Source organism: Medicago sativa, chromosome 6 (assembly GCF_051527215.1).
Source record: "Medicago sativa cultivar Bolivia chromosome 6, Bolivia_mono, whole genome shotgun sequence".
Lineage (NCBI taxonomy): Eukaryota > Viridiplantae > Streptophyta > Magnoliopsida > Fabales > Fabaceae > Medicago > Medicago sativa.
In genome coordinates this window covers 94,999,909-95,012,875 of record NC_140754.1, presented here as the reverse complement: position 1 = coordinate 95,012,875, position 12,967 = coordinate 94,999,909, and the positions used below count along the sequence as shown (strand labels likewise).

Here is a 12,967-nt window from a genome sequence, read left to right as displayed (position 1 = left end):
TTTGAACAAATCAAAATGAGATATCAATAAAACCACAATGATCCATCCTGCACAAGGTGTGCAAAAGGAGAACCATCAGAAAGTATTTACAGAGTCAAAATGCCACTAAAGAAACAGCGGCATCAATAGCACAAAATAAGGTACAGTAAATTAACCTGAACACCCATACACAGAGTCGGATGTTTCCACCAATCAATAAAACTATAACAAAAGGAAGCTTGCTTAGATTTCAGCCATAAGAACGTATGTAGCTTAACCGATATTAAAAATGTTAAACGACATTTATGTTAATTGTTGTTGGGGTAGTTTTTGAGCAATTTCAAATGCGATAAGAGTAATAACTGATTTTTTTTAACTTAAAAAATGATAGATTAAACTATTTAGAGATTTTTAAGTATGTTTTTGTCCTAAAGAAGTTTATAATTACCTCTAAAAAAATTTAATTTTTTGTTGCCGAGATTCTTATAATATTAATAACATGTTTGCAATAAAATTATTAAAAAAATGTATATATAAGTTTTGTCTATAATTTTTCCTTGGTTGGTCCTTAAAAACTTAGGAGACATTAGTTTTTCCTTCGGAGGTAATCCTATTAGTTGGTATGTTATTGAGGAACCGTGGACACTTAATAATATAAACATTTCCTTTAACCAATATCAGGTTGTCTTAGACGTTAAATATAAGTATCTCTTTTAGTCTAGATAAAAAAATTAAAAAAAATTATCTTCTAGTCTACTATAGTCATAATTTGAGTCTTAAACCGGTATTGTCAGAGTTTAATTCATTCTACTAGAGCGAATCTTATTTGTTTTTGACATAAATAAACTTAACTCATTTCATTAGCACTAATAGTCTCAATACAAGATGACATATAATCATGAACGTGGAGACTAACATAAGATAATGACACCCTCGCTAGCAGATGGGCAACACTATTTGCTTGTCTCATAATAAAACTTATTTAAGTTTTAGTAGATTCTAAGTGAAGTCTTGCAAATATCAAGAACATGAAATTGGTGTTGAGTCCCCTAATTATGCCATCAACCACTTGCTTGCAATAAAGTTCGATTGATACCTTAGATAAATCCATACTTCCAAACTATTTTATCGCCTCTTTTAGTCCCCCCGCCAGCGAATCCTATTTGTTAATTATACATTGTTCTATACCTTTTGATCAACCAACCAACCACTTTTTTTTTTCTTTCAAATAATAATCCTATACCATGTGACATGTCCTCGTGAAGGGATCAGAGGATCAAAAATTGATTCATGACTATATTTTAATGGAACCATTTTATTTGTATTTATAAACTCAGATTTTTTCTCTCCAACTCCAGTTATTATTCTTAGACATAATACCACATTTTTCTTAACAAATTGAGATGGCTTTTACCCTTATTACATACTTTTTTTTTTCAATCTGAGGTCATTTTCTTTTCTTTTCTTGATCAGCTAGGTGCTTTAATATTTTAACAGACAAAACCAATGTGGGTTCACGGTTATCATAGATTCAAAAAAAGGTTCAATTGTTGTTTGGTTTGGAAAAGGAATCATAGTTCTTATTTATTTTATAGGTCAAAAAATCTTCATTTTATTCTAATTTAATTTTCTTACTCTTAAAGTAAAGAGATCTTAATCAATCCGAAGTTTATTCAAGACAAGTAAAACCAATAACAACAAAATTGGTTGAAGTTTTAGACCATGTCGTTCAAGTTGATTCATTCCGTTTAGCCCACTAAAAACGGAACGATGAGAGACCATTTATTTAATTTGCTCGTTTCACTTTAGACAAATTGATGGATCAACCGATCAAAATATGACAGGTTGACATATTTTGTCTTAGTAAAACATGACCAAAAATGATTTCACCTCGTAATCGAACTTGAGTACCATCCAAATTCGTAGTTAAACTAAGAAAAGAAAAGGTAACATTTAATATTTGGCTGCTCTAAGCCTCCAACCACCGGTCAATTCTTTTGTCTATGAATTGAAACTAAAGCTCTTCCTAAAAAAATCCTCAATGAAGCACGAGTAAATAATGATTCAAGATATATAAATTTACTAATGATACCATAATCCTTTCTCCACTGGTCAAAATAAGACCATACTCCACTTTGAAAAAAAGAAAAATACTTCGAATAATCTTTTTCATACATTAGCAAAAAAGTTATTATTAATTAATTATAAGCAAATGAAAGGAGAAAACTTTAGATAAACTTGCTTATTAAATATCCTTATCAAAAAATTCGGGTTACGTGCTACTTTCCATAAGCTGCGAAATTCCTTAATCATTCATTCAAATCAAAATGGACTAAATGTGTATCATTGTTGAATAATGAGCTACATATTTTTTTGTATATATACACACAACAATAACAATAGAGAGAACTTGGAATCATTTATTATTTGTAGATTATCAAAGAGAGCAACTCAAGATGTTGGAAGGAAAAGGTGTGGTGCAAGAAACAGATATGCCTTTGAAGATGCAAATTCAAGCCATGTCATTTGCTTCTCAAGCTCTTGATCTCCATGATGTTTGTGATTGTAGATCAATTGCTGGTTTTATCAAGAAGGTACATTACTCTAACACTTTGAAAATTTTATTCTATACCCTTAAATTTGAGTTATTTTCCACCAATCTCATAAATCCAAATTCATCTCTAATATTTTCAAGAAACAAAACTCTCTTATCCGAACTCGTTGAAATTTCAACAAACTCAAATATAACTAAGCTGAAACACACTCGTGTTTCGATAAATTCAAAATTTGAGTTCATCGAAACTTATTTTTAGTCTGACCAGCTCAAATTCAACTTTGCTAGAAACTATTTCTATTCCGCAAAGTTCAATTTAAATATTCCAAAACATGGGTATAAATTCAAATTTTGAGCTTCTCAAAACCTATTTTTAGTATGACGAATCGGAAGTCATGGAATATTGTTTTTGAACGTTATTATTTTTTATTTAATAGGATGAAGGGTAATTAGGGAAATTCATGGTTTTTGTGGTGTAGGAAGTAAATTATCCTAACATTTGACTATGGTTTTTAATGCTGATTTATTTTATGAGTTTGAAGTTTGGTTTGGTTTCCAATTAATAATTAAATAAGGTTGTGTTTGGTTTTTTCAGGAGTTTGATAAGAATTATGGAAGTGGGTGGCAATGTGTAGTAGGTTCCAATTTTGGGTGCTTTTTTAGCCATACACCAGGGACCTTTATATATTTTTCTCTTGAGACCCTTAATTTTCTAATCTATAAGGGAGCATCCTCTTGATTGTTCTCCTTGAGCTGAAGTTCAATGTATGATCATTAACCAACTGTGTTTTGCATTATGAAAGAGTATGGCAAATGGGAAAGGGTGTACATCCTCTACTTTAATCAAGTAGAGCTTTTTAGATATTACATTCTTCCATCTCAAGTGTATTAATCAAGCCAGAACAAAATGTTGTTTGTATTCCATTCATTTAATTTATTTATTTTTTTCTTTTTGATGTGTGTAATGTATGTGATTAATTCCTCAAAATAAATGAGATTTATTTAAGATATTAACATTTAATGATGTATGTTTTTTTTTCTTCAAACAATCTAATGGTTAGAATTCACTTTTTAAGGTGAATAACTGGGGTGTCAGGGTTCGAACTTCAATCATGTATAATGCATTGTTTCTGTCAACTGAATTATACTCACGAAGACTGATGTATGATTTTCTATACCTATCAATTCCGTGGTCAAACTCTTGATCAAATGGTAACTCAAATATTATATTGTTTATAATTAACTTAATTATTATTTTTCTTCATTAATCAAAAGAGAAGTGATAGCAATAATCCATTATAGCCATACATTATTTTCCAATACTTTCTATTTTCAGCCTATATTCACTTGTTTCAGGTTCAATAGGAAGTTACACCAAATGACCATTACCTATGATTCTCTCTTGGACTCATTATAAAAGTTTATGGAATTAGAATGCATTATAGACATATCAAATTCAAATGTATGAGTTATAGAATAAAAAATATTTTTGATAGAAAAATTATGCAACTTCTGCAGCCAACTTGCTCAACTCTTCTATCCTTCCTGTGGTCAATTTCTTAGTCCTTATTATATACAAGGTGAAGATGCTGATATCTAAGGGATTTGAAACGTGTGCGGTATGATTGCACGTAGTCAGCCACATCAGGACCGTCCGATCAAGATCGGAAGGACTGGATTTCAATGCAATTTTTTTTTTTAAATCTTAATACCGATCTTCAAATCTGTACTGTCTGATTAGACTGTTTAGATGTGGCTGATTGAGTGCAGTTTCCGGCACACAACCCAGATGCAGAACTAAGGGCTGTATATCCAAAATGTCTCAAAATATATAATCATAAATTTACAATAATCTCCTCAATTAATCCACCTAAAATCATGTTTTCTACTTCATTAACAGCTTGTTCAGCTTCATCACAAGAAAATCCATGCCTCCAACCACAGTTCCACATTCCATTTATCAACCTATTGTTGCACTTCATATCTCTCTCCAGCATTGCACAAATATTATCCAAAATAAGTTTAGTCTCAGAATTTTCACTGTAAGATGTAAGATTCTCAATTGCATTGTTGATTTCTTCAACCAAACTTCCCAAAGAGATTTGCAATCTTGAATTCCCTACACAAGTTAGCAGTAAAGGGTGAACTAACTGTGATGACTCTTGATGGCTTTTTCTCTCAGCGAGTTCGTTTGCGCAATCCAAATAGAGTCTTGTATTGGCTATTCCATTAGTTTCGATCTTTGGTAGGATCTTAGGATAATCAATATCAAGATTGAGAAACTCATCTGCATGGTCAATAAATGATTTGCTGGTTAGAAGCAAATATTTCAGCTCAGAAGTGTCTTTGTCTGGCTCAAAATCGGATTCATTGATATTAGTGGTGTCAGCAATGTCTTTGTCTTGCTTGAAACAAGTTTCACTGACGCCGGTGGTGTCACAAGCTTCCTCAGCAGGGAAGGTATCATTTATATGTTCATAATTTAGCATCAAAACATCATCAACTGAAGAATTCTGGCCATCCTCGCAATTATCTGCAAAAGGGTGAAATAAGTCACTTAAGCTTCCAATTTATTTAGTGTAATGATATGTGTGCTTCTAATCATCTAAAAAGGATATGTTTTGGATTGACTTATTTGAGCTTATCTACTGACACAAACACTGAGACCGTTTATGAGATGCTCATCGACTATTTTCAGCGTATTTCCATGAAGTGTTCAAAACAGTTTGACTTTATTTTATTTTTTGTTGTTATAGAAATAGCATATACATAAGAACTTATATGATAAGTGCTTATGCTATAAACTCTTAATTATACGATTTATCCAAACAGGGCCAAAGTGGATCCATAGAAACATACCTCTAGTCTTATTTGCATAGGTGTCTACTTCATCCTCCATGATGAGATCTTCTGTTACAGTAGTGATTATTTTAATCTCAGCACAATCATCTTTACAAGAAACATCGATACTCATTCCTTCTTCTTGCTTTAATTTTTCATCCTGTGCACAAGAATAATGAATTGAAACTCATTGAAGGATTACAAAGCTAAACTATTTTATCCAAGATAGTTCAAATTCCAAACACTACTAGATATCATAGAGACAAAAGAAATGGCAGTAAAACTTACAATCGGTTTAGCTGCTTCAGGCAAATCAACAGATATTTGCTTCTTCATCTGACTCTTTCTCAATTCCTTTGAACTATTAACCTTTTGTGTCTTTGGTTTTGTGATGGCAATATTTGAATTTGAAGAAGTGCTCTTTCTAGATGGAATCTCCTTCTCAATCCTCGACACACTTCGCGGCTTTCTCAACTTTTCACTACTAGACCTGATTTCGCCTTGATCTTCAGCTTTTGCCACAGCTTTAGCTTTTGAAACCTCCTTTTGTATCGGTTTTCTGAGAATTGTAATGTTCTTTACCTTGGCTTTTTCATCAACTGTTTCACTTGCTTGTGATCTATGACTAGCTTTTTGAACCTTCTTGCTTTCAACAGCCTTGATTTCTTTCACATCATATTCCAAAAACTCGTTGACGCGCTTCGATCTCTCCTCTTTGATAAACCTTTTGGATAGATTTTCTTCCATCATCTCTTTTCTCATGTTGTTAGTTGATCCTTCCCTTGGTTTGAAGGTTTTTGAAGGAACTCCTTTTGCTTTTGGATTTCTAAAGGAAAACTCTTCTCGAAGAACCGGCTCGTACGTTTCTACGAACTCCCGAGGTTTCATGAGTACAATCGGTGGTAAATCATCAAACTGTTCGTAATGAAGATCATTGGAATGATTGACATGATTATGAAGTCTGTGCTCTCTAATAGGACTACTCTTTAACAATCCATTGTAATGAGTACTTTCAAGAATTTCCCTTAGTGTCTTCTCTCTTTCTGGATTCTCAAATATTGAACTATGCTTTCTTACCTTCGGTGTGTCGATCTCGAACACAGGTCTCTTCTGATTCACAATCTTTTGATTATCCAACTGTTTTTGCATAACAGATGGAAATGTTCTTGAAGGGGATTGTTCTAATCCCATCAACCTTGCAACAAGATTGGTACTTTTTTCCTTCCTTGAAAAAGTTGGTGAACATGAAGAATCCGAAAGTTTGTCATACCAAACAACAGAAGATTGACTTGAGCTTGTAGAAGGGAATGCTGCTGAAGCTGAATCCAATCCTTCAGAAGTGCTTGTGCTTTGGAATAGATTTTGTCGAACCAAACTCTCCTTAATCACTTTCTTAAGTTCCTCTCTACAACTACTTGAAGAACCATAAGCTGAATTGTGTTCAAAAAATTGATTAGAATGTTTTGATCTATTTCCATCATTCACATTTGCATCAATTTTACTTCTTTCATGTTTCTCCTCTTGTCTTCTCTTCGATCGGCCCATACTATTCGAAGCTTCTTGCACCTTTCGAAGCATCTCTAGAGATTCTTGCAAATCAAGAGCGCCTTTTAACAAATCCTTTGCAATATCATCGGATTTTCCATCGTACCTCACACCTCTAGACCACGACTCAATCATGTTGTTCAACTTTGCAGCACCTCTAGATACCTCCACAAGCTGCAAAGAAGATGGATCAAAATCTCTTTCTGTCGAACCTTTTGATACCTTCTCTTCTTTGTCTTGTTTATTTGTCTCTAAATTTTCGGCCGGCTTTCGGCTCTTTGTCTTATCTTTCATTTTGTGAGAATTTGACCTATACCTCCTTATACTTCCACATTCAACAACTCCTTTTGGATCATCACATGTCACAAATGGTTTATACATGACTAAGTCCTTAGAAAAATATTCTGTCACAGAAATTTCATAAAATAACTTAAGAGACTAAAAATATCATTATAACAAGATAACAACAAAAACAAAACAATAATTGTTATTAAAATTGTAAAATCACATAGAAAAAATAGAATACTTACATGATCTTGTCCTCTTGGATCTTAATATTTGTCTACATTAGACAAAAAATAATACATGTCTGTCCCACTGAAGCAAAAACCATTATATTAATCAGTCTCTATCAAAACAACACAATAATCCCACCTAGAAAGAAACAAACAAAAAGTATAAATCATTAGCACTCAAATTTTCTTATAAAAAGTATAAATCATTACCAATTTGTTTGTGTTTCAATTAGATTCTTGAAGCAGCATGCAAAGAAACAATAGGAGATCTGCAAGTAATTCTCTAACTTATAAATGATGCTAAAAACTCAAACTTTAATCTCATATAGTCCTAATATTCATCAAAAACTGATTTTTTTCATAACAAAAATATACACTTTTTGGTACTCTTTCTTAAAATTGATGAAACCAAAAACACACTAAAAAAAATATTAAAATCCAAAAATCACATAAAAAGAAGCTATAATCCATGATTTCATGAAACAAAACTTACCCTTTATATTTCTTTCAGTTGTTCATTTTCAGAAGCATCAACCTCAAAAAACCATGAGAAAAAGAAAATGACCCACTTGAGAAATTCATGAAAAAAATCATAAAAATTTAGTCTTTATGATGAAGTAGTGAAAACTCATAAATATTTTGAGAAGTTTCGTCAATGAGACACTTTCATCAATGAGAATGAGCTAGAAGAAATTCAGATCCAAATGGGGGGTGTAGAAAAAAGGGGGTGCATAAGTGCATTGACTTTTGCAACTAGTAGAACACAAGTACAAAGCTTGAAAAAACAGCAAGTGATGGTGTGTTTGGTTTTTTGGATAGTTTAATGTTTATTTATGTTGAGACAATGAATCTATGAAGGATTATGAAAGTGAAAAATGGGAAAAAATGGGTTTGGTTCCAAGTACAAATGATGTTGTGTTGCAGAGTGATAAAGAAGCAAAAGCTGTTCCAAAAAACATACAAAGAGGTATGGTGAGGTGAATGAAGGAAGGGACAGTGTTCACACAAAGTGGAAAATGGCTCCACGCAACTTCATTCACATGATGTTGATGATGAAAGCATAAAATAATATATTTGGAACTTTCTTTCTTCTTTCATCAAAGTTATCAATTTAGTGTATTTTTAAATTAATTAACTTAAAAGGGTGTTTTCTTGTAATTTTGGATCACATAATAAATCATCTCTTCGAGTTTAATCAATGATATGAATATAACGGTGTTAAATCTTTTGATAAAAGCTTTTGATACTTTACCATTTTATCCAGCTTAAAGATTAGTTTTTGTGGTTGTACGTAATATAAATGAAACTTTCTTTCTTCTTTTATCAAAGTTATCAACTTATTGTATTTTTAAATTAATTAAATTAAAAGGAGGTTTTCTTGTAAATTTGGATCACATAATAAATCATCTCTTCGAGTTTAATCAATGATGTAAATATAACGGTGTTAAATCTTTTGATGAAAGCTTTCGACACTTTATAGGATTGTTCGGCTTAAAGATTAGTTTTCGTGGTTCTATATAGATATTTTTGATTCACACGAAAAAAGTATAGGAGTATAAATTAGAATAATGTTAGAAACACGTCTCTAATATACATTTCAACATGTTCTTTTTCTTTAATTAAAATTCATATGGATTTCAACCAAAATTTGGTAGATTCATATGAATTTCAACCAATCGAAGATAATGTGTTGAGATACACCCTATGATCACTATTATAAATAAAAAATTAATATTTTAGATTCATTTATTAAATGATATATGTGGTCTATGATAAAGACCGTATACATCATTAATTAAATGAATCTAAAATGTAGATTATAGTTTATAGGGTCATGCTAACTTAAGATGATTTGTAAGTGCACTTTTTGACAAGCCATATCGTAAATCATATTGTATAAATATTTGGTATGTTGAGGCGTGATTTTGAATCCGTAATATGTCCACTTCTCTACGCTTAATATGTGTGAGATTTGCCTAAAAATTTAATATATGCGCAAAAGCCTTAAACTACTTGTATAAAGATTTGGAATGGAGGAAGTAAGAGTTAGGATTTGGATCATGTATATACATACACATTGATTCTGCAACATGTTCAATCAATATTTAGATTCAATTGCAATCATCTATTATTTTTTTTATCTAACAAATATGAAGTCGTGATCAACAATCCAACCATACTTAGTGGGATAATGTTTAATTGTTGTTGTTGACGAACAATCTAACCCATAAAAAAAGACATTTTCTTGAGCATCTACATCATTTATCACGTAACTTGAGTCGTTAAATTAAACTGAGAATATTTTTTTATTTAGTGAACAATTGAAAATGTTACATCTTTATTAGATTAATCTTAAAGTTAATACGGGAGAAAATTTATTTTGAATACGGGAGAGATATTTTATTTTTGGTCTAGTAGCCTAGTGGTTAGGGCTCACACAATTAAAGTGGGATGTCCGGGATTCGAACCCCAACCCCTGCATAAATAATGCAATATCCCTACCAACTGAGCTAAGCTCACAGGGACAATACAGGAGAGACTTTATTAGATATAAATAGTAAATTTAGGTATAATGCAAGTAAATTTTACATAGTCACTCATATTTCTTAATGAAATTCAATAGTTCAATTAATATATTGTTTTGACATCAAACACCTCATTTTTTACTAACTCCTATTTTATATGGTGTCCGACATACTATGTCGAATTTTGATGTCAAAATATTAACACAAAAAATATGGTACCATTAATTTTACTATTTTATAACAATTTTTATGACATTATTAAAAAAAAACAATTTTTACGACAATTTTCTCTCTAATATTTATATTATGATTTTACTTTATCTCTATGTTGTTTTAACTTTTGTATAAACATCTACTTTTCTTTATAAATCTATAATTATCACATACTAAGTTGTTATACAAACAGTTTTTCAAATAACTCGCCTCAAAACGAAGGACGAGAGAGTGAGTAAGTACAAACAGTAGTTACCAAACAATAGTTACTCTTTTAGTCTTTTGACTTCTGAATATTGAATTTAGAATGCTTGGGAATCAGCAATATGACTTTTTTAGGGGGAGAAATGATATTTGAACATCCATTTTATGACAATTTTTGTGACAACTTTCTCTCTCATACTCACATTACTTTTTACTTTATCTCTCTATTGCTTTGGTTTTCGTGTACATACCAACTTTTTCTTTGTAAATTATGGTTGTCCCAAAAGTTGTCAACCAATTGGTTGTTCAAATAACACTCCTCTTTAGGGGAGTAGTTATCACTTAATAATTGGTTAATTGTTGACATACAGGATTGGTCCATAATAGTACACCCACCCGGGCATGCTAAACACTAGCATAGGTCATTTGGATAAGAGAATATATTTTGACAATCACTTTTTGACAATTTTTGGACAACTTTTTATCTCATACTTACATGATGTTGTTATTCTCTCTCTTCCTTTTTCTCTCTCCATTGTTTTTGACCAATAAGAAGTGAGAAAAATAAGGTTGTCAACAAAGTTGTTATCAAATGAATGTCAAAATATCCTTACTCTTTGGATAAAATATGTTTTTGATAGTAGATGTTTTTATGATTTTTAAATGGAATGAAGGAATCATTCATGCCTTTATTTTATGTCATTCAAAGGTTTTGTAATTCTTTGTCATGTAACTTGAGTGCTTGACAAAAAGAAATACGGGGTGTGACAAATTGTTGCTCCCTACACAAGCATATTGGTGATGACTCATGACAAGACGTGATTTTTTTTTTTCTTTGATAAAGATGTACATATTTTAAAGATTTGGAATTGAAATCTTGTTAATGGGAAAGGTAAATATTTTTCTTAGAGAAGATATGGAAATCAAGCGATTAATTAATAGTTCTAGTACTTTTTTAAGGGATTAATAGTTCTAGTATTTGGTTCCATATCATAAACACAATTCAGTTGATAGTTATAAGAACAATTTTATGTAAAGATTGAGGTTTAAACCCTAGATTCTTACAATTTTCACATGTAAAATGTGTGAGTTCAATCATCAAATTACTTAAATAAAGACAAAGTCGAACTTGGTAACGCAAGCTTGTGATTTAAGTAGGGGTATTTAGCTTGTGTGAAAAAAAGACAAAATATAGTTTGAGTATTCGTTATGGTAAATGTATGTATTAAATTAAGCGGAGGTTGAAAAATGTCTATACTCAATTGATGTTTTAAATTTAATGTTTCTATTTGAATGAAACACAATTCCACCGACAGGTTTTTTGGTGAAAAATATATATGAACGTTTGTGTAAACTATTGAAATTGTTTAAAAATTGTTCTTGTTTGCTTGCACAATGCCTTGATGGGGACATTATGCTTTTGGTTCACCGAAGAGAAATAAAACTACTTACATCATGGAAATAGATATTCTTTCCGTATGAACGAAAAAAATGTGATTTTTTACCCTTCAAGACAAAAGAGAAACACATAAAAAATTTAGATAAAATATAAATTATAAGAGACCATATTTTATTTTTTCATGGAAGTTTTGATCAACTATTCGTTAAATAAAATTTGTTAATCATTTGAGTCTAATCATTTGGAGATGATAACTACATTGGTGTGAACAGCCATATTGGTTCATTGACGGAAACCACCTATTGGTAAGTAAAGTGTAATTTGATGCTTCTTTTATGAACAATAGAGTGGATACATGTATGTGTCTGGGACATCATAATGGAAATATCGTCTGAGCTAAAATAATATCTTTTTTCTTTTGTTAATGGTCACGGAAGGTGAAACTTATGATTTACTACAAGCGATCAATGGATTGATGAGCTAAATATACGCCAGTTGAAACTTATGGTTCATTACAAACTTTTGTTGAAACTTATGGGGATCAAAAGTATATTTAAATATCTTAAGTATTGAAGAATTTCATTTGAAGCTTAAACTAAGTTTATTGACTTTATTCATACATTTAGAACTTAATATGTATAAAGTTAGGTACTCAAGAGTGCTTAGATGAAAAGATACGAATCTCTTTTAGCTTAACCAATGTTTTGGATTCAAATATAGCTTTGGAACAGTCTATTTGAGTTCCACAAAGTTTGAAAGATTAGTCTTTGAAGTTGCACATAAGAAGGATATCCGATTTAAAAAAAAAATATAGTTAGGTCATTTGGATATCTTTTTAATCAAATTTCCTACTTTTTTTTAATAAGCTAAAACTTTTTTACCCTGTAAGGAATTTAAAAAAAATATATTCTAAACTCCCATAATATGGAGAAATAAGATTCACATTTTGGTTGATTAGATGTGTCAACATTTAGTATTTGACAACTATTCAAATAAGATCTCTATACATTATACAAAACCTAAATTAGGAAAAGAAAATTAGAGAGAGAATTCTGTCTTGTATTTAGGTTTTCATTATTTATTTTTTGACGTTAGGTTTTCATTTTATTTAAACTTGTTTTAACACTAGTTCCGCTGTTTATTATGAAATACCCACATGTATTGAACTTCTAATCATCAATGAAATGCTATA

At 30.9% G+C, this 12,967-nt stretch overlaps 2 protein-coding genes across 4 annotated transcripts; one reads left to right on the top strand and one right to left on the bottom strand.

Moving 5' to 3' along the window:
- Window positions 1-2,307: 2,307 nt before the first annotated feature.
- Window positions 2,308-3,539, top strand: LOC146918439 (dynein light chain 1, cytoplasmic-like). Its single transcript, XM_085720091.1, has 2 exons — window positions 2,308-2,573; window positions 3,129-3,539. The coding sequence occupies exons 1-2, from the start codon at window positions 2,436-2,438 to the stop codon at window positions 3,270-3,272; spliced, it is 282 nt and encodes a 93-aa protein (XP_085576217.1). The 5' UTR covers window positions 2,308-2,435; the 3' UTR covers window positions 3,273-3,539.
- A 468-nt stretch (window positions 3,540-4,007) lies between these two features.
- LOC146918438 (uncharacterized) lies at window positions 4,008-8,476 on the bottom strand. Of its 3 annotated transcripts, XM_085720090.1 has the most exons (6): window positions 7,928-8,476; window positions 7,645-7,703; window positions 7,450-7,516; window positions 5,663-7,323; window positions 5,393-5,534; window positions 4,008-5,066 (listed from the first exon to the last, which is right to left on the bottom strand). In XM_085720090.1, exons 4-6 carry the CDS (start codon window positions 7,298-7,300, stop codon window positions 4,369-4,371), a joined length of 2,478 nt encoding a protein of 825 aa, XP_085576216.1. In that variant the 5' UTR covers window positions 7,301-7,323; window positions 7,450-7,516; window positions 7,645-7,703; window positions 7,928-8,476; the 3' UTR covers window positions 4,008-4,368. The 3 variants fall into 3 exon arrangements, with proteins under 3 accessions (XP_085576216.1, XP_085576215.1, XP_085576214.1); XM_085720089.1 differs by lacking the exon at window positions 7,645-7,703 and having other exon boundaries at window positions 7,450-7,573; XM_085720088.1 differs by lacking the exon at window positions 7,645-7,703.
- Window positions 8,477-12,967: the final 4,491 nt, after the last annotated feature.